This window comes from Durio zibethinus, chromosome 11 (genome assembly GCF_047325235.1).
Source record: "Durio zibethinus cultivar Kanyao isolate XHJ-2024 chromosome 11, ASM4732523v1, whole genome shotgun sequence".
In the NCBI taxonomy this organism is placed as follows: domain Eukaryota; kingdom Viridiplantae; phylum Streptophyta; class Magnoliopsida; order Malvales; family Malvaceae; genus Durio; species Durio zibethinus.
The window spans coordinates 9,633,909-9,656,431 of NC_143172.1; the positions used below are offsets into that span (position 1 = coordinate 9,633,909).

General features: G+C 28.7%; 1 protein-coding gene across 1 annotated transcript; it reads right to left on the bottom strand.

Moving 5' to 3' along the window:
* Positions 1–7,217: 7,217 nt before the first annotated feature.
* LOC149516042 (UV-B-induced protein At3g17800, chloroplastic-like) lies at positions 7,218–9,491 on the bottom strand. Its single transcript, XM_089767991.1, has 4 exons — positions 9,382–9,491; positions 9,135–9,307; positions 8,371–8,663; positions 7,218–8,287 (listed from the first exon to the last, which is right to left on the bottom strand). Exons 2-4 carry the CDS (start codon positions 9,297–9,299, stop codon positions 7,453–7,455), a joined length of 1,293 nt encoding a protein of 430 aa, XP_089624117.1. The 5' UTR covers positions 9,300–9,307; positions 9,382–9,491; the 3' UTR covers positions 7,218–7,452.
* Positions 9,492–22,523: the final 13,032 nt, after the last annotated feature.

The window sequence follows — 22,523 nt, forward strand, 5'->3', positions numbered from 1 at the left end:
ATTGGATAAAATTTATTTTCTTCCTATTTTTATTACTTATATTTTTAATTTATTAATCAATTTTTATTTATTACTTAAAAAAAAAAGAAAATTTTTACTCTATTGAAAATTTTTTATAAATACTCCAATACACTGGTAGTATTTAAAAAAAATCTTCTCACCTAGAGATTTCATAGGCATCACTACTTAGAATACCTTTAAATCTCATCGTCAGATAAAAATTTCCTTTTTCTACATTTTTTATTAGTTTAGTATTATTATTAAATTTATTTTTATATTATTTTGCTTTTAAAGTCTATTTTAAAAATTAACAAAATTATAAAAAAAAATTTCATCATTTAATCTATCAAATATAAATATTTTGATATGCATAAATATTAATAAAATAATAATTAAAATAACCAAAATAATATTTTTTAAAAAAATTCTAAAAAAAATTTAAAAAAATTTTTTTTTACCTGAACTGGACTGATCAATGGTCCGATTAACGGACAGTTCGGTTCGGCGGTTCGGGTAGGTTCGACTCGGCCTAGCTGATTTAGCGATTCAGTCCGAGTTCGGCTGTTCGACTCCGGTTCAGTCAGACCAGTCAGAGGTTGATAGAGAAACGGGTCGCAGGTCCGATGCACGGATCCCGGATCGAATCGTAGGTTGACGCATAGGTCCTGGATACTTAAAACAACGTCGTTTTGAGCATTTATTGAAATGACGTCGTTTTGGCTATTGACAGCTTATATAAAAGCCCAAAAAAAAATTTTGGTCATTTCTTCCTTTCTGTCGAAAAAAAACCTTCTTTTTTTCTTTCTTTTTTTTTCAGTCGACCTGGGGCCGGTGTCCGTCCGTCGCCACAGTTGTCGTAGTCCTTGCCGGCGGCAAGCTCCGATCGTCGTCGTCGGTGTCAAAAAATTTTAAAAAAACCCAGAAACTCCTTTCAACCTCCTGAACACAGATCCGACCTCTTTTTCACCAAAAAGATTTCTCACGTCCTTAGATCTATTTTCAAAGTTTTGGTGAAACTTTTTTCTTTAAACTGACTCTTTTTGTTTTGAAACTAACTTTTTTTTTGCTTTGTGCAGGAAGCTCAGCGCTAGGTTCCTCCCTAGGGGGAGGACTGTTGATTTTTTTTTTTGGGTTTTTTTTGGCAGAATCTTCCTTTCGTTTTTCTTTTCTTTCTCTTTTTGGGTGATCAGTCAAGAGCTCTATTTATAAAGCGTCGACAATGCCCCGTGCCTAAGAGAATGGCACAGGGCTAGGCATGGGGGTGCAAGCACGACCCCCATGCCTCTTTTATTTTTTTTTGGCAACATCTGACAATGGTAGGGTTAGATGATCAGAGGGGTGGGGGTAGGGCATGGTGAGGATGGGTGTAGGGCATGGTGGCAGTGGTGCCGGGGAATGCACCACTGCCATCTTCAATTTTTTCTTTTTTCTGTTCTATTTTTTTTATTTTTTTGGTATTTTGTATTATTTTTTATTTTTTTTGTATTTCATATTCTGTATTTTTTTGTATTTCGTATTTTTGTATTTTTTGTCTGGATAAATTTCATGTCCACAATCCACATGCAAAGGTATCATTCATATAAATCCCATGTGAAAGAGTTTGATAGTAACCATACAAGTTTCATTTTTTTTTTGTTTATTAAGCCTAAATATTGATATATTTTATGGGCTCTTTAAGGGGCCTTTTTACAGGCTTCAAATGGACTTTGTTCAACCATGCTAAAATATTCCAGTCAAAATTCGAAGCCTGCATGGGGTGATTGGTTTTCAAAATTTTAAAACATGTTGTTCTTTTATACAAAAAAATTTGATTGGTTTAGCAATAGGATCAATTGTTTTTTTGAAGTTTTGAAGCAAATTTTGCTTCTGTTTGAAAAATGATTAATCCATACAAAATAAGGGATAAATCGAATCATACAAACCTTTGAACCAATCGATTGGTTGGAGGAGGAGATCAATTTGTTTTCATAAAACTTGCATGAGAAAACATTTTGGACAAAAATGGATCGATTGGGTGTTTGAAGGATTGATCCTTCCATGCATTTCTGGCTAAAAACATTTTTAAACCATGGAAAAGGATTGTTTTTGTTCTAAAATAATTTTCACTTGATAAAGGGCTAGAAAATATTCAAATTAAATTCAAGGCAATTTTAATTTAATTTTAGCAAATTTTGGTTTTGTCATTTCAAAATACTTTTATCAATTCAAGGTTAACAATCTACCCTTTTTTGATATGACAAAACCAATAGATAAAATTTGCTTTGAAATTTTTTTTTGTTTTAAAAAATAAGCTCCCCCTAAATATAAGCATGATTATCAAAATTAACAGGCCATTTTTCAACATGCTTTCAGCAAGTATACAAGGTAAAAATCCATCCATTTCATTAATTACATCATGACATCAAGAGCATTTATAAAACATAGATCTAATCAATTGGGCCCTTACAAACTTAAATGCTCATATTTTCTTGTTGATTTGCAGAGCTCCAAGCATTAAATGAAACCAACGGCTCTCTTCCACTCTCTACATATAAAATGAGGTCTCACACCATATTATAAACCATCAAAAATCAAGAAAACTTATTGCTTCCATCCACTATATTCTCCAAGCATTAAAAAGTATTTTGTTGTGAGAAAAGTACAGAAAATTCAATCTTGTATTTATTTCTCTTTTGATATCCTTCATAACTTTGATATACACTTCAAATTTGCAAACACTCAACCTTTGAGAGATTTTTTAAGTTTGCAAAACATTTCAAAACTTGTATTGTGAGGTTATGAGTTTAAGGGGGAGGATAACCCTTAAAAAATTTTATTGATTGTATAGACTTTAAAGAGTTAGGTTTTAATATTCAACACATAATGGATTGGACTCCTTAGCAAGTGAAACTAAGGGAAATGACGTAGATGGCTTGATAAACGATTGAACTCTATAAATATGGTGTTTGATTCTCCAACTCTACCTCTTTACATATCAAGTTGTTTATATTGTGTTTATTTGTTTAGAAATTGGTACTTATGATTATTGTGTTAATTGATGTTCAAATTATTAAAATTTATAATTAACCAATTGACCTCTCTCTTAGTTTAATTCAAGTCTTTGAGCTAAGAATGAAAAATGATCAAATTAGCCAAAGATCCCTATAGTCTGTTAAAATTTGAAATTTAGTCTTTCTACTAGAATTCATATAAATTTAGTACTTATACTATTTTGATTTAATAATCATTGTCCAATCACAAATTTCATTAATTTTTTGTCATTAAAAATGCTGATGTGGCCAGTAACTTGATGATGTAGACGTTAACTTTGTTGGTATGGCATTAATTTTGTTAATGTGGTAATTGTGATTGATAAAATCAGTTATTAAATTATATAAATAGTTTCTATACTCACAATAAATTTAAATTTTAATCCTTCTAGTATAATTTTATAAAAATTTTGCCCTCGTACAAGTTGAATTTGATTATGGTAGTCCAATAACTAATAAAAATATTTTTTTATTTTAAAAAATCAAATTTTATTTTTCAAAAATCAATATTTTGAATTTTTAAAAATTTTTCATATTTTTAAAAAATTTAATTTAATTTTTAAAAATCATATTTTTTAATTTTATAAAATCAATTTTATTTTTTAAAAAAATCAATTTTCTAGATTTTTTAAACTATTAAATTAAAATTTTTTAATATTTTAATATTTAACTTTTAAAATTTTAAAATTTTAAGTTTTTGTTTTTTTCAAAATTTAACATTTTATTTGAACAAAACATTAAATTTAATTTTTTTAAAAAAATTTTTTATATTTTTAAATTTTTATGTTTTTTATAAACTTCTTATATTCTTATAAAAATTTCTAAAAAACATAAAAAATTTAAAAATATAGAAAATTTTATAAAAACTTTAAAAAACTAAATATTTTAATTTAATAAAATGTTAAATTTTCAAAAAAAATAGAAAAAGCTAAAAAATGAATTTCACTTTAAAAAAATAAAATATTCAAAAAGTAAATTTAATATTTTTAAAAAATGTAGAAATTTTTCAAAAATTTTTGAAATATTGAATTTTTTTCAAAAAATAAACTATGATTTTAAAAAAATTGAAAAAATATGATTTTTTTAAAAAATAAAATATTAAAAATATTAAATTTAATATTTCTAAAAGATGAAAAATGCGAAAATTTTTGAAATACTGATTTTTTAAAAAATTAAAATTTGATTTTTTTTAAAAAGTAAAAAATATGATTTTTATTAGTTATTGAATCGATATTATTAAATTCAACTTGTACAAGGACAATTTTTACGAACTTATATTAAAAAAAAATAAATTTTAAATTTTATGTGAGTACAGAACTAGTTGCAGAATTTAATAATTGATTTTATCTATTTAAGTTATCACATTAGTAAAGTCAATGTCTCAATATCAAGTTAACAACCACATCAGTTTTTTTAACGATAATAAAAGATGAAATTAGTGATGGACTAAAATTATCAAATTAAAATAATATAAGAATTAAATTTATATGAATTAAAGTATAATAACTAAATTTCAAATTTTGACAAAATATAAGGATCTGTAGCATAATTCAACTTATGAAAAATAGAGCAAACCCTTTTGTGTTGAAAATATTGTTTGCAACCATAAAACCTAGTAAGAGGGTCACTATCCTATAGAGCTTGTAAAACTTTTTGAACAACCAATAAAAATATGATTCTACCAGAATTCTTCTGGAACCATGTTCCCAAGCAATTTTAATCTCATAGCATAGATTTCGACTCCATGATGACCAAACCCCAATAAAATCCAAACACCCAGTAACCCTCACTGTTTCTGCAAATTCTATCAAATCGCATGAATTACGCTTAGCAGCTCCATCCATATTTAGCTTGATAAAATTCTAAAGGGAACGTCGCCAGGCAATATAAAAAAAGTTGTCTCGTCGGGGAAATATTGCTCATGACCCTAAACTTCAAATAGTCTTCAGCACAAAACATAATGTAATTCGCAACATTAGCAGGCCATGTAAAACTAGATTCAAATATAGATGGATTACGTAACTTCCATACATGCCAACAAGCAAAGTCAAATAATAAAGAACATGGGATGGAATGCTCTTATGGATGCCACCAAGAGATCTTCCACTATATTCTCCAAGAGTGATACCATCAAGTGTGCTGACACTTTTCTTTAACTAACCAGAAGAAAAACTCTATATATGTTTTTTCTCCATCTTTCTAATTTTTAAGCTATAGAGAAAATTACGTTAGCAAAATTCTATAAATAGAAGACAATTTGTACTAGATATCTCCTAATTAGTTTTTAACAAGATATATATGTCAAATTTAAAAAATAAAATAAGATAAAATTCTTTTTATTTTTATCATTTGATTATAATTTTATTTATATTTAAACTAATTCAATATTAGTAAATAAATAAATTATAATTAATTATCCAAAATTAAAAATCTTGTATAAAATAATAAGACAAATACTTATTTTATTTTTCATAAAATAAATATCTTATTATTAAGTTAGCAGATAAACTAATGGGCTTTGATCCATTGTACCCATTTGTTTTGAACCCTTATTAACATACGGTTCACTCTTCTTGGTCCAATTTGCTATCACAAAATCGAAGTTGTAGGGGTCTCTTATGTTTTTTAGCTCCCAACATTAAACCCAGTCCAAAATCACCTCTTCGACTTAATAGATTAAAATGTTAATTCCAATACCACTCTATTATAGATTTGAAATTGTACTCCAAATAACAAAAGCGTTTTATTAACTTATTTTATGCACAAAAGTTTAACTCGTTACACATTAATCATATATCATTCTTATTGTTTAATTTCTATAATTTAATTGAAATGATTTTTTTATCCAATTAAATTATATCTTATGACTAAAGCTTGCTAGTCACTTTTATTAATCACGCCAACACAATTAAATATGTTGATTCTCAAATGAGAATATTTTGGCCAAAGTTTTCAGTGATCAAATACTTAGACAACTTGAGAAAAATTAACTCATTCAGAAGTCACAAAATTCCATTATTGTTATACTAATTAGTCACTATATTGGGAGTCACATTTTCTAAATACTAATGTTATTACATTAATAAATTCTCACTCGTAGTAAATCAAAAAATATTTCATCCCAATATATGATTTTTATAATAAACTCAAGATTAATAACATAAGTATATTTAATACCTATAAGATTTATTTAGAGCAATTACTAAAATTAAATCTTATTTGATCCGTTTAATGTTACGATTAATATCAATAAATCACAAAAAGATATCAAATTCTATTAGCTATGATCTTCAATACAACTATCATAAATAAAATATCTGATTTTATTTATAGTTTTGCGAACCTTTTCAAAAAAAATAAAGAACCATAATCAATGATTCATGCCTTTGCTATGGATCCATTTTTCATGCTTTTCTTCCGTGTTAGGCGGGCTGGTGAAAAAGTTACTCATACTGGTTTTTCTTTTTTAATTGTTAAGCTCATATCAAGAAAACTGTTGCTGCAGAAGCTGCATTATAAATAAGTTGATGTGCTAGTCATAATATTATTTTATTCCCAAAGGATGTGTTTAGTAATCAAAATTATAATAAAATAAAATAATATTATGATAAGATTAGATTAAATAATATAATCTGAAATCCACTTCATAATATGCAATTTGAAGAGTTGAACATAACTGTAATAAACAACAAAAACCGGACCATTCTCCACCCTGAAAAATTTAATCCATCCTGCATGGCAACTAAAACTAACCACAGGCATCCAAAGTTAAAAGACCCCAAAATCTATGCTCCAGAAAGCTCAATCTCGTTGGTAGGGTAGAACATGCTGACAGAAGAAATAATGATAACTCTTTAATCAAGTCGTCTCGACTCGTTGTTTCTTAAAATCCAAACAAGGGAAACCTAACCCTAGAACCTCACCCTCCCTTTTATGTGCTAGTTTCCAAACAATGAGATTATTGAGTTGGTAGTTTATAATCCAAGAGTTAAAACCTAATTCGCTACATTCATTTACATAATTTGGTATGTAATTCGGGGTTTAGTGACACAATGGATCCAACAAACAGGTACCATTCCTTAAACGAATGCATAATGTTGACTCAATTCAGTTGGATGATATGGAAAATGAATCAGAATCATATAACTTCAAACCAAATAACATCACCTGAATATCACACCTCGGAAGTTACCAAAGCATATATATACATTCCAATTGTAAACCAAAGAGGAATAACAAGACAAATTTAAGAACAGCTGTATGTGTAAGATGCAAGTTCCAACAGGAAAACATAACTATATGCAGAATAGTCGTTGCAAATTACAAAGTAACAATCACCGAACTTACAGTCAATTAAACTATAAGTTTGGTCAGCTAGTCCCCACTAAAAACTTTGCTTTGGCAGCAATGTAATCGAACAAAGCTAATTCATAACGAAATGGTATCTTGAGTCCACAAAACTTTCAACATCCCATAGGAAGGAACCAAAAGTGACAGCCTCCAAAACAAGTCTCTTCAAACCACCAAAGCTAATCTTAATAAGCACATCCTTGGAAGAATCAACAGTCCCCTGTGGGTTCATAACAATCTCAGGTCTTCCAAATAGGGCCTCAGTGTGCTTCTCAATAATGCTAACAGCTTCTTTTGATCTAATTGTAGCATATCTCTGTATTGTCTCCCCATCAAAAGACATCACGTAAGTCCGAAGTCGAGAAGGCTTTAGCCCATGACCAAAACCTCCAGGACTGATGCCACCAGACCAAGATGAGACTTCAGGGTGTGATGAAACAGCTTGATGGGAATCCCCTAGAGCAGCAGATCTCATGTCCTCCACCACAGCTTGCTCAATACTACTTTGTTCACCATCAGAAGCATTTGGAAGGATTTTCATGGTCTCCTCGAGCTGAAATCGCTGGTCAATTCGCTTTAGGAAGTACCCATACATCACGGATGCAGCATAGACCTGCCCAACCCTGAGTTTACTTAGCTGTGCTACAGATGTTGAATCACCCAATCTATTTCCCAGAATTAGAGCTAGGTGGTTTTGGATCATCTCATAGGCCTCAGGTGAGTGAAGCTGCTCAAGCTCGTCTTCTTGGCTAGGCCATGTGTCCACTCGACCTGAAGGATCTGCAGAAGAGGGAGTTATTGCAGGCACCAAAGAAACATTGGCATCCATAAACTTTTGTACAACCAATGCATAAAGGATCTCTTCTAATGCCCTTTTCCGCTCATTAGCCTTAACCTCTGCAATTCTCCTGCAACATATTCAACCTTTTTCCATAAGATATAAATTTTCACATCAAGTCTATAATAGTTACCACTAATACGAGTCACCAACCTATACAATACTAAATCCATGCCTGAAGCAGACATCTCTTCCTTCTTTTGCTCAGCATCACAGTCAGTTTGAAGCTGTTCAAGCTGCCGCTCAACTGCAGCAGGTACAAGATGTGGATGACTTATCAAGATTTGAGACAAAAACTGTCCAATTGCAGACTCCATCTGAAGCGGTGCAATTGGCACAGTGGGTTCAGCTGAGTCAGATGTTGATGCCCTTACAACCACGCCTCTCCTACTCCGCAAAGCCATTCTCCTATTCCGTGATTTTGAGTGCGAAACTGAAGAATAAAGCTGCAATGAATTGATAAACACAAAAAACACCAAATCAAATAGAGAGTTCCAAAGCAAATTTGATATCCAGAAGACAGTAGCAATCATAAAATGCGTCTCCCAACAAAACATTAGTAATTGAATAGAAAATTCTTTTTAATAAACTCGAAAAATACAAAGAAAAAAAAATGGAACCATCACAACTAAAAGCCTATGGAAAATGAATTTGCCATTCATTAAGAAAATAATAATAATAAATCAAAATAAGATGAGAAATGTGTTCCAGGCCCGGTGCGTTTGCAAGTATGAGGATTTTCCCCCTTTTTACCTCATAAATTTTACATAGCGCGAAAAAGAGTAAGATTTCGCACAACTCTAAGAAGTAAAGGATCTAACACCCCGAACATATGTTAAAAAGGGGAAAAAAAAGATAAAACCCAAAAGTGGTAATTTCTTTTTTAAAAGAAAAAATGGAAGAAGCAAAATTGATACCTTAATCGGGAAGGGGAGGCCAGTATTGGCAGTGAAACGTAGAAAATGGGGGCCATTAACAGCTAAAATAGCCGATCTGGTAGCGGAGCATGAAGGTCGATGTAGAGCCATAAAAGATCCAACCACAGTGGCTTTGGCTGTGGCTGCGGCTGTGGCTGCGTCCATCTTCAGCCCTAGACAAAATAATTTTCCATCAGATAAAAGAAAAAAAAGATGAAGAAAGACAATTTTCGAATAAAAGAATTACCTTGAACTTGAAGAGTTGGCGGAGGAAGAAGAGAATCGAATGGAAATTTTAAATTTTTTTTCTTGTTTCTCTTGTATGATTTGACTAAGGATTGGTTGCGCCGCGGATTCGGCCTGGGCATGCCCAGAGCTTTGGCCTTTTGGGTGCTCTGGTCGCCTGTTTTTGGGGTTTCGACGAAAGTCAATGATGATGTGCTGTCCAATTCTTTCACTGCCATTTGTCATATCATTATCTCTTAGTTATTTTTATATAATTATTTTTATAATGTAAATTAATTATGTTAATTTTAAGCAAAGTACAATGCATGAAAGATATAAGTACAATGAATGAAAGATATAAAAATATATAAAAATTAAATAATTAAATATGATCAAATAAAAATAAATATAAAGTTATCATCAATTTTTTTATTAAATATGATTTATTATTTTAATAAAATTTTAAAATTTATTAAAATTTATTAAAAAAATATTTTTTTATCTATGAAAATATTTTTAGTTTGAGAATATATTTACACTTAAAAAATAATTAGTACCTTTACAACACTATTTTAAAAATAATATTAATTAATTATATATTATCATTTAAAATGGTACTGCTTTAAAGATTTTAATTTTTATATTTAAAAATAATTTCTTTAGCTCATTTTTATCGTCACAATTTTTTTCATTTATATTTCACTTTTTTCACACTATTTTTTCTTTTTCCCTTTCTTTTAAATAAAAATTATTATCTCAATTTTATTTAAAAAATAAATTAAAATCTTATTATTGAAAAATTCTCAAAATATTCTAGTACGTTGGTAACATTAGAAAAAATTTTCTTACATAAAGTTTTTTAAAATCATTACTCGAATTTTCTTAAATTCTTATCTTTGGAGGCTCATGTTTATTTTTTTTTTAAATTAATTAATAAAATTATTATTTATGCATTATTTTATGTAACTTTCAAAAATTAATAAATTTATAATTATAAGTAGTAGGTCTTTATTGTATAAAATTTTGAATTATAATTAAATAATTATAACATTATAACAAAAAAATTGCATATAAAATGATCACATGTATGATATATAGTTTTTGTTTTTTCCTTTTTATCCTATAAGTTGTCTACGGAAGATAGGAGTTTGAATCTAAGATTTAGATGTTCATGATATGTTGTTAGATCTCACTCATTATTTATGAAAACAAACTAATTATTTTTATGATACTTGGATTATAATTTATATTCGTTGTTAATATGTTATAAGTCTAATAGGAAAAATATGGGTGTAATCGATCGAGAGTGAACTGAAACAATATTAAGCTCAAATTCGAGCTTGATTTGAAATCGAGGCTCAAAACTTGATCGAGTTACTTAGCTCAAACTTAATCAAGTTTTATTTTTTTAGCTCGAACTCAACTTGTAATAAAAATCGAACTACTCAAGCTCGCTCGATTAGACTCAATTAACATGTAAAAATAAACACAATTCTTATATTCAACAAAAATTCAATTATTTGTGATCGATTTTGAACTTGAGTTTGATATATTTTATTAATTAAAATAATTAAAATATATTAAAATATAAAAGCTCGATTAGATTCACGAGCTACTCGAGTCGAGTATAAAAATGTTTGAATTCGACTCGATCGATAAATCTAGCTACTCGAGTTTAAGCTCGACTCAACAATAATTGAGTTCAATTTGAGTTTTATTCGAGTCAAACCCGAGTAGCTTACGAGTATTACTGTATCATTTACACCCCTAGGGTCAAACGATAAAGTGATTTTGTTGAAAATAAAAATAAGATTTTCAATTAAATAGTGTTATAACGATTTTGGGACCATTATATTATTTTTTAAAAAATACAAAAAGTTGTCATCATTTTTTTTTTGGCCAAGCTAGGTGTGATTGACCATAAAATTTTTTTTATCTTTTTAATAAAATTTTAAAATTAATTAAAACTTATTAAAAAGATGATTTTTTTATTTGCAAAAACATTTTAGATTTAAAACTATAGTTATGCTTGGGGAATGATTAGCAGTCCCACAACGAAACAAGTTAAAATAGCAAAGATAAATTTGAACAATTAGAACATAAGCCAAACACCATTATATATCATCAACCAATCAAAATTTATGTAAAACATGAGTAAACTGGTCATTTAACCTTCATGAATAACATTTAAAAGCAAGTAAAACATTAACAAGTGCCAAGAGGAGATTCGGCCATGGTGAAGAAGGTTTGGTTTTTAATGGTGGAGCTATTTTGCTATCTTTGATCATTTAACTCAAATCTAAATATAGAGTGGTTATTTGAATGCTTAAATCAAACTTGGAATCAAGAAAACAAATAACTATGAAATTTTTTTGAAAAATAAAATGGAAAAGAATCAGTACTAAAATGCTATAAATGTGATGAAAATGTAAGAAGAAAAAGTAGTAAGGTTTTACCTTTAAGCTAGCAAACTTAAAAGAATTTTTTTTTCTTTTTTCCTCTTTCTTCTTTCGTGTTTTTTCCTCTCTTCTTCTCCCTATTTTTTGTGTTTTTCCAGCTCTTTTCCCCCTTCTTCTTCAACGTTCATGGCTCTTCCTCTTAAAAGAAAAAATATCTTATGCAAAATGAACAATAAATTAGCCTTTAGATTTGAAACACATCTAATGGTAAAAAATTCTTTCTTGTCTTCCTGCAATGAGCCACTTTTCACCATTGGATCTAGCTCTTCATGATCATCCTAAGGTTAAAAATGCTCACTGCCAAAGATTGAATTTTTATTGCTACTGAAACCAAGTAAAAAGACCATTTTAATCCCCATTAGAAAGTTTTCAATTTTTAAGCTATTTTCTTAGAAAATAATGCTTCCTTGTTCACTTTTGTGATTTTAAAGCACCAAAAATCATGAAAAAATATGAAATTGAGATCTAAAAATTTTTGTGAAAATCTTACCTTATGAAGGTCAAATTACAAAATTACTTCTAAAGGATATTTTGGTAATTTCACCTCTTGAGGTACTGGTGTTATTTCAAATACACAAAAAATCATCAAATATTATAAAATTTTGATTAGGAAAGTTTTGCAAATAATTGATTTTGGGAATGTCAAATTAAGAAATTATTCTTAATGGGGCATTTTTGGTAATTTCACACTTTCTAAGGTACAATTAAAGTTTTTCAAATTCTAAAAATTATCAAATAATATCAAACCATGATCTAGATTATTTCGTAAAATTTTGACATTAGGAAAGTCAAATTACAAAAATACTCTTAAAGGTATTTTTGTACTTTCACACCTTCTAAAGTGTGATCTAGATTTTTAATGCATTAAAAATTATCACAATATATTCAATTATGAGCAAAAAGTTTTCACAAAAATTTGACTACGAGAAGGTCAAATTACAAAAATACCCTTAAGTGCATTTTAATAATTTTACACTTTTCGAAGTACAATCAAACTTTTTAGTGATTTAAAATCACAAATTTTAATCTTAATCCACATTGATTCCAACTTGATTGTGAATTTTAAAGGTTGACCCCGGTTTTATCCGTTTTAACCAAAATTGACCAATTTTGATTTTGTTTGACTAATTTTGATTTTGTTTGAATAATTTTGACTTTATTTAACCAAGTTCGGCTAGATTTGACCAAGCTTGACCTTAGGGGATTTAGGTCAAATTAGTTCAAAATTTGACTTTAGAAACTTGTCAAAATTTTTTTAAAAAATGTTGGATTTGAACAGGGTCAAAATTTAAAGCACTTCACAAATAGCCAGATTTTGTTCAGACAAAATTAAGTGTCTATAGTTACTCTTTTTTGCATACTTTTAAGAATTAAAAATAATGCAAAGACTAAATACACTAAGTTTGTCTGTGACCAAGGGTTGAAAGGGTTTGCTTGTGTGCTGCTTGTTTATTCTCATGGTGAAATAGGGTTTTTTTTTGTTTTTGTTTTTATTTTGTTTATTTGTTTATTTATTTATTTGCTGTTAAGGTTTTGAAAATTTTAAAATCTTCACCTTGAAATTTTTAAAAGTTCTACCCAAAAGACTTATGAATCATAACACTAAAAACAGATCCAGTTCAAATGATTTATGAATATTATCTGAAAAACTTAGAGATTATGCCCGAAATACTTTGAAATTGTGCCCAAAAGACTTTGAGATTATTCTTGGAAGACTTTGAGATTGTGTCCGGAGACTTTAACATTTTGCCTAGAGGATTTTGAAATTGTACCCAAAAGATTTTGAGATCTTTCAAAATTTTAAGATTTTGCCTGAAAGTCTTTGGAAATCTTTTGAAAATTTAAAATTTTACTTGAAAGTCTTGGAAATCATTCAAAAATTCAAAGTTTTGCTCAGAGATTTTGGAAATCATTTAAAAAATTTAACGTTTTGCACAGAGATCTTGAAAATTATTCAAAATTTTCAAGATTTTGCCTGGAGGTCTTGCAAGTTTTGTACTCACTTTTTTAATCATAATCTTCTTTAAAGTTGGAAAATTTTCACTTTTTGTTCTAAAAGTTTTTCACTCTTTGTTTCAAAACATCTTATCTTTTAGATTTGAAAAGCACAATATTTCTATTTTGCGTTTCAGAAATGTTCTACACTATTTATTGAGTGTTTTAAATTTCAAAAAAACAAATATTCTATTTCTTATTTTGTTACTCAAAATTTTGCAAACATAACCATAATGCAAAAGACTATTAAAATGATTATACGGATGCAAACTTTATTTCATACAAAAATGCAAATAAAAGCTCTATTCGAATATGCAAATGTCCCTTTTCATATGCAAATGTAAATATTTTTTTTCTGATGCAAATGTTTTGTACAAATGAAAGTGTAAATAACATTTTGCATAATGTAAATGCAAACATGAGGATGCAAAGGATAGGATAGTTCCCTGTATAATTTGAACTCTTAATGTATATCTCATATAATCTCTTTGTAATCTTTGACTCTGTAATAGCCACTGGATTGAGTCAATCCTAGCTATTGATTCATTGAGGCTTTAACTATAAATAGAGGGCCATCCCACCCTCATTTGATGTACAAAAACATTTGAATGAATACAAAAATTATTTTACGAGTCTTAAAACAATTGGTAATCATCATTGGAATAAATTTAATTCATAAATCATTTTTTTGGCAATCGCTTTTTGATCCATTATTTTGAGAGGCATGATTTTAAAACTCAGAAACTAAATTTTTTATGGTACCTAAAAGACGAGTTTCTATATGGACAATGAACAAAAGAGGCCAATTTTGAAAGTTCATTTTGAATTTCAAAAATCAAGTAAAACACTCTTGTAAATTTTTAATTGGTAACTCAATGTGTGTCAAATTTTGCCAATATGATTGAACCACCCAAATTCTTTCAATAAGCATAGGCATAAAAAATGCTTGAACCTTCTTTTTCATGTAACTCTTGTTCCACATTTTAAGGCATATTAACCAAAAGAAGCAAAATTCTTTCTTGCCTAATAAAATTTGTTTCATGCATAAATACCTTTTCCTTCATTTTACCAAAAATGCCAGGCAATTTGGAACTAAAATGAGCATTTTTGTGACTTATGTGATCAAATTTTAGGATATTCCATACAACTTAATAGTCATCGTCATAAAAACTTTGAGGAAAGCAAGATGGGGCATCAATCACATAAAAATGATTTATGGTTATAACATAAAAGAAAAAAAAAACTTTTATCTCTTTCTTCAAACAAGTTACTTTTCTAACTAAGTGATCATGTTTAAAATGATGAATAGTCATCTTTCTTGATCTTTCGTATATAGAAAAATTATCCACTTGCTACTCATTTGAGCCTATTAAATTTTTTATTTTAAAATAAACTTTGGCTAATGATCATCTTTTACACTAGGAGCAAAATAAGGATATCTTTAAGAGCCCAACTTCAAAGAAAGTATCTAATATTAAGAGCGTTTAACATACTCTTCGAAGATGAGAGCTTAGGGCAAAAAGCAAATGAAGCAATAGTTAGAATATTAAGAAAACATAATTAAAGAAAGAACAAAGTTGAAGTCAAATATTTCTAAAAAAAAAGATGAATCAAAGATGGATGACTCATGACTAAAAATCCAAAAAAGGCAATTTGAGTCAAAGGAAGGATCTAAGTTAGAAACCTAAAAAGACGACTTAGATGCAAAGAAATACAAATTTATAAGGGCCAATGCCTAGTACAACGAACTTAAAAGGATCAAAAGCATCAATGGAATAAGTTTTTAAAAGAAAGAATTTTAGAACATTTTTCATGATTGTCTAAATATTCACTATCTAAATATGATTCGTTCATTACAAAAATAAAATAAAAAAAAACATGCATCTTCGAGATAAGAGTCTTGGGTGAAAAGTGAATAAGGATTCAATTAGAATCTCAAGTAAAAAAGAAAGATATAATTCAAGAATGAATGTTTCCAATATAAATAAAAAAAAAAAAAAGAAAGAAACACATGCATCTCATATATCAAAGTCCGGGGTAAAAAATGAATAAGGTTTTGTTAGAATCTCAAGTAAAAAAAAGAGATAGAATTTAAGAATGAATGCTTTCAATATAAATGAAAAAAAAAAGAACAAAGAAAAAAAGATATGCATTTTGAAGATGATAGTCTTAAGCAAAAAGTGAATAAGGCTTCATCCCAAGTAAAAAGGGAAATAGAATTCAAGAAAGAAAAAATTTAAAATCAAATGTTTCAACAAAAAAGAATAAAGAAGAAAAGATATGCACCTTAAAGATAAGAATTTGGGCTCAAAAGTGAATAAGGTTTTAGGTAGAATCCTAAGTAAAAAAGAAAAATATAATACAAGAAAAAAAATGCTAAAGTTAAAGTCAAATACTTCTAAACAAAGAAAGAGCAAAGAAAAAAAGACACATGGCTTTTTGTTCGGAGAATACTCCATAAGATCCTTTGCCTAATTACCCCAAATAATATATTTTAAACCTATTTATCCATTTTTTTAGAACCCTGAACATTGGCCTATATTACATACCTTGAAAAGTCCATTCTGATCACATATGAACACTTGAATTGAAGAGCTATGCCCTTGAAAACTTGTATTTACCCCTTATTTGATAAGATTTTACTAAGTTCTTCATTGTTAGAAAATATAGCTCTAAAATGAAAACCTAAAAAAGGTAGTTTAGACTTAAAGCCATTTTTGAAACCCTAAAAGAATTTTAGAGCTCCATGGTTCTATCCAGAATAAAAAGTCATGATGCATAACTTTTTGAAGGATGAATACCTATTAAAAATTTTGCATTTCACCAAAGTGTAAAAATAAAAAATCAACCTCTTTTCTTAAATCTTTTTTGAAAAATAATGATTAGTTTTGACGTGTACTGAAGTATCTAGTTTTCAATAAAAGAAAAAGATTTTATAAAAATTAGCTCTTTTATGAGCCCAAGAGAAATCCTTGCAACCCTCATTAAGTTTTCCTTGAAATATGCCTACCAATGAAAAATTGACTTGACAATTACCCTATCCATAAGCATTCTAAATAGTTATCATCGTGCCTTTCTTGAAATATGCCCACTAGTGAAAAAAATTGAATTGTCAATGACACCATCCACAAGTTTTCCAAATAGTGGTCATCAACTTGCAAAAAAATTGAAAGTTATGTGTTTTTAACTTTTCTCATTAATTATGGAAACAATTTGTGTGGGGTTATTTATTGATTACTTTGAAAAAATTTTAGAGATTAGTTGAGCATTTTGTACAAGATAATGAGATCATTTTTGGTAAAAAGTAAACATTAAAAATTTGAATTAAGATCTTTAAAAAAAATTACATTTACATCAATTACATCCACATCATAAGAAAGACATTTGGTTTACATGTTGTAAAAACAAAAAGAGTCTTCGCATTTGCATATTTAGGCTTTCATATGCATCATAAGAAAGACATATGATTTTCATATAGCCAAAACAAAAAGAGTTTTTGCATTCGCATACTTGCACTTACATGTGCATTATTAGAAAAATATTTTATTTGTATGTTACAAAAAAAAAAAAGTTTTCGCATTCGTATCACTTATGTTCACGTTTGCATTTGATCTACATATTACAAAAATAAAAAAAATCTTTGCAATCACATCACTTGTGCTCATATTTACATTGGATCTATAAGCTATAAAAAAAAAAGATACATTTATATTTGCATCATTTTATCCATATCATAAGAAGTGTTTGTAGGGGTATCTACATAAAAAGAACGACATTTGCATTTGCACTTACATGTGTGTTATGAAAAAGATATTTGCATTCGTATCTACATCCTAAAAAAGATATTCATAGTTGCATCACTTGTAAAAGACATTCACATTTACATCATCTACATCATAACTAAGACATTCCCACTTGTATCACAAGAAAGGCATTTACATTTGCATCATTGCATCTGCATCATAAGAAGTGTTTGTAGGGGCATATATATGAAAGGAACATTGGCACTTGTATAAGGCAACCTTTAGGGTTTGAAAAAGTAAAGCTAATCTTAGACTTAAAATTGATATGATTAAGAAATGCATTGTATAAATTATTGATTACATTTTTACCATTCAATTTCATTTTAATAATCAAATGTATTGCGTACATTTCTTCTGATAAATGATGTTATAGGTTTTCATAAAAGGATATTAAGTGATATGAGAGTACTTTTCCTTAGGTTTCCTTACATTAAAAAGAAACTCTATTATTATCTTTCTGATTATTGGTGTTATCTCGATCATTTTTATCTTTTTGATAATTGGTGTTGTCCGTTTATCTTATCTTTTCAACCATTGGTGTTGTCTCGATCATCTTTATATTTTCAATCGTTGGTGTTGTCTCAATCATTTTTATATTCCTAACCATTGGTATTGTCTTGATCACCTTTACTTTTCGACTATTGGTAATGTCTTGATCATCTTTATCTTTCAATCATAGGTGTTGTCTCAATCATCTTTACTTCTTGATCATTGGTGTTGTCTTAATCATATTTATCTTCTCGATCGTTGGTGTTGTCCTAGTCATATTCATCTTTCTAACTATTGGTGTTGTCCTGGTTATTTTATCTTTTTGACTATTGATGTTGTCCCAATCATCTTTATCTTTCTGACCTTTGGTGTTATTCTAGTCATTTTTATTTTTTTAACTTGTGATATTATCTCGATCATCTTTATTTTTGACTTGCAATGTTGTCTTGGTTATATTCATTTTTTCGACTATTGATGTTGTCTTGGTCACTTTTATCTTCTTGATCATTGGTATTGTCCCTATCATATCTGTTTTCCCGACAATTGGTGTACTCTTAGTTATATTTATTTTTCGACCATTGGTGTTGTCTTGGTCATCTAATATTCTTGACCATTGGTGTTATCCTAGTCATTTTTACTTCCTAACCATTGGTGTTGTCTCAGTCATTTTATCCTCTTGATTGTTAGTGTTGTCCTGATCATCTTTATCTTTTTTACTGTTGAAGTTGTCTCGATCATCTTTATTTTTTGACCTTTGGTATTGTCTCAATCATCTTTATTTTTTGACTTGTAGTGTTATTTCGGTCATATTCATTTTTTTAACCATTAGTGTTGTTTCATTCATCTTTATTTTTTTGACTTGTAGTGTTGTCCTAGTAATCTTTATTTTTTGACTTATGGTGTTATCCTAGTCATATTTGTTTGTTCGATCATTCGTGTTGCCTCAATCATCTTTATTTTTTGACCTATGATGTTATCCTAGTCATATTTGATTTTTTAACTACTGATGTTGTCTCGGTTATCTTTATTTTTTTGACTTATGGTGTTGTCCTGATTATATTTATTTTCTCGACCATTGGTGTTGTCCCAATCATTTTTATTTTTTTGACCTACAATGTTATATCAGTCATTTTTATTTTTCAACCTGCGTTGTTATCTCAGTCATTTTTATTTTTTGACTTACAGTGTTGTCCTGATTATATTCATTTTCTTGACTATTGGTGTTGTATTGGTCATCTCTATTTTTCCAACTTGTGGTGTTATCACGGTCACTTTTATTTTTTGACGTACGATGTTGTCCTAGTCATATTCATTTTCTCGACCGTTGGTGTTATCCTGATCACTTTTATCTTTTCGATCTGTTGCATTATCCCTATCATATTTGTTCTCTTGATCGTTGGTATTGTTCGGGTCATCTTTATTTTTTTAACTTATGGTACTATCTCGATCATTTTTATTTTTTGACCTACAGTGTTGTTTCGATCATATTCATTTTTTTAGTTGTTGATGTTATCCCGATCATATTTATTTTTCGACCTACAATATTGACCCCTATCATATTTGTTTTCTTGATTGTTGGTGTTGTCCCAATCATTTTTATTTTTTTGATTTATGGTGTTGTCCCGGTCATTTTTATTTTTTGACCTGTGATGTTGTCCCCGATCATTTTTAAACCAAAATTATCTTTTTAATAAACTCATTGTTTGTATTAAAAAGATAAAATTTTTAGGTGGCCAATCACACCCTAAAAAATATTGATGTTGACTCCCTGTGTTTTTCACAATTTTAAATTTTTACGTTTAGCGATCATGTTTTCAGACCAATACATTATGATAGCATGCTTTAAAAAAATTATTTGTAATTTTTAAATTTATATAATATATATTATGTTCAAATAAGTAATATAATAAGCAAAAGTTGGTATATTTTATCAAAATAATAAGTTTATGTTCAATAATGTAACTAAAGTAATTTGCTATGAAAAACAAAATAATATATCTATTATTAAGTTATCCAAATTTGCTATGGTAAGAAAGATTTTGGTTTCAACAATTCAATCTTACCTTTTTGTAATTGTAATGCAAAAAAAAAAAAAAAATTACAAACAAAATTTGTAAGGTAAATATAACAAAAATAATTAGAATAAATTGCTAAAAATAACTCAAATCAAAATTTAATTAAATACATTTTTTTAAGAAACATCTATATGCATTTATGTATTGTTTTTTATCACTAAAATTGAATATTTAATTAAGTAATAAGTGTATTCATTGTTGGTTGAAAAATTGGAAAAAAAATAAAAAGTATCTTATTACTTGATAAATGGTGAATTTCAGTAGTGCATAAGATGAAGAGATTTCCTAACCTTTTTTGTTTTATACTTTAGGCAAAGCTTTTCTTTGAAGGAAAATGTCGAACTGAATATTTTTTTAGATCAATTTTTTTTTCTTTACAGCTATCGATTCCAAAATATAAGAAGGGAGAGGTTTTTTGGCTAATAAAAAATGGAGATTCTTTTTTATAATCCATATGGTCCCTTGCATTGAAGGTTGAAACTTTGTGGTTAGTAAATGGATTCATTGTTTTGAGTTGAAGAATACCAAAAATAATGTCAGATTCAATGAAAAAGGGATTGGCATAAAAACTACCCTTTGACATTCTAACATAAAGCTTTACACCTTTTAGGGAAATAGGTTTTAATAATATTTTTATTATTATTAATTAGATTTCAAAAGAGAAGACAAGTTGGCTTGAATAAGTAAAGCTAACCAATAAAAATACAAAACAAAGCCTTGTTTAAAAAAATGATGACTCATTATGCTAAATGTCATAATTCTATAGTCTTACAGATAAAAAAATAATATGTTGTTAGATATTGAAAGTATATTTATTTTTTAGGATTTTGAATTTTAATTCAATCATAAAATGGTGTTAAATTTCTTTTGTTAAATTGTATGACATGATAGTTGATACAATGGAATGTACTTTGACCTGATGATGTGGCATATTTTTATTGATTAAATGGATTGTATTTTATGACATATATTATTCTACTATTTATTTATCATTTAAAGACAAAAAGAATTTAAGATCTTAAAGACCTTGTCAGACTTAAGTATAGAAAAGATGTAAATCTCTATCTTAGCGTTTGCAACTAAGTTTTCTCATATCACCCCTACCCAACCTACCCACCTTATTACCCCACCACACATAACGTTTCCCAAGGTCCATACCCATATCATTTGGTACCACATCGAGATTCCCGTAAAGCTTTTGCCCTCGCATGCCTACTTATGCCCTTGTACCCATAGCCCAACCTATTATTTAGCCAAATAGTCTGACAAGCAATCTTAGAGGTTCAAAGGCCACTCAAGAAAAAACTCTCATTTATCCCATTCCTATGTCTTACACTGATTCATTCCCTCAATTGGTAGCAAACCATCTCATTGCACCTTCCCCCATATAACCATTGAAGCCTCCAAACCCTAGATGGTCTGATCCAAATGCTCGGTGTGATTATCATGATGGGGTTATGGGGCCATTCCAAATAAAATTGCACAACTCTTAAAAATAAAGTGCAACACTTGATTAAGAAAAGATACGTAAATTTTAACACCAGTGGGAAGCCAAATGTTAATGAAAATCCTTTACCAAATAACGTTAGGCCATCAATCTAAGCAATAGATGGCGGTCTGATAAAGCACGTTAAGAGAAGTTTTGATGAAGTTAAAACCCCGATGGGTCAAGTGTTTAAAAACTTGGTCAAAGTTGACATGTTTCACCTAATTCTTTTAAAATAAGAGATCCATCATGAAAACTATGATCTAGCCTAAACATGTATCTAGCACATGTATATGGTAGGACACTCAATTTAGAATTATGGTATGTTTCACAAAATTTTGCAAACAATGATGAATTCATCCTTGGTAGAGTTTTATGAAAAAGATGATCAAAACACAATGAATGCAACAAAATAAGGATCTTCAAGAAGAATGCCCACTATGTTTATACTTAAATCAGTAATGATTTATTGTAATGAAAAACCAAGGCACAAGAACAATTCTTGATGAATGTAGCAAGAGGAGGATCTTCAGAAAGTATGTTCCCTAAGTTTGTGCCTAAACCAATAACTATCTTCTGCAACCCAAAACTAAGCTTAGTGTAAGAACAACTCATTTTTTTTCCCATGAAACTTATAACAATTCGAGTCCCTAGCCTATTCCCTTATCAAAGTAATAAGGCAGTGCCATGAAAGTATAATTATAATTTCATGGCACAAGAATCAAATGACGATCAAGTTGTAAATGATCCAAATGCCACTAGTACTGTAAATATAATTGGGGTAAGTAGAATGACAAGTAATGAGAGATGTTATACTCTTAAAATGATAGAGAAGGCTTAAAAAGGAAAAGCTAAAG

Excerpts from the sequence above, each read along its gene's own strand:
- LOC149516042 (XM_089767991.1), bottom strand. The coding sequence starts at position 9,299 with ATGGACGCAGCCACAGCCGCAGCCACAGCCAAAGCCACTGTGGTTGGA. Across the intron at positions 8,664-9,134 it reads GCCTCCCCTTCCCGATTAAG|CTTTATTCTTCAGTTTCGCA; the intron begins GTATCAATTTTG and ends AATTCATTGCAG. Across the intron at positions 8,288-8,370 it reads ATGGATTTAGTATTGTATAG|GAGAATTGCAGAGGTTAAGG; the intron begins GTTGGTGACTCG and ends AATATGTTGCAG.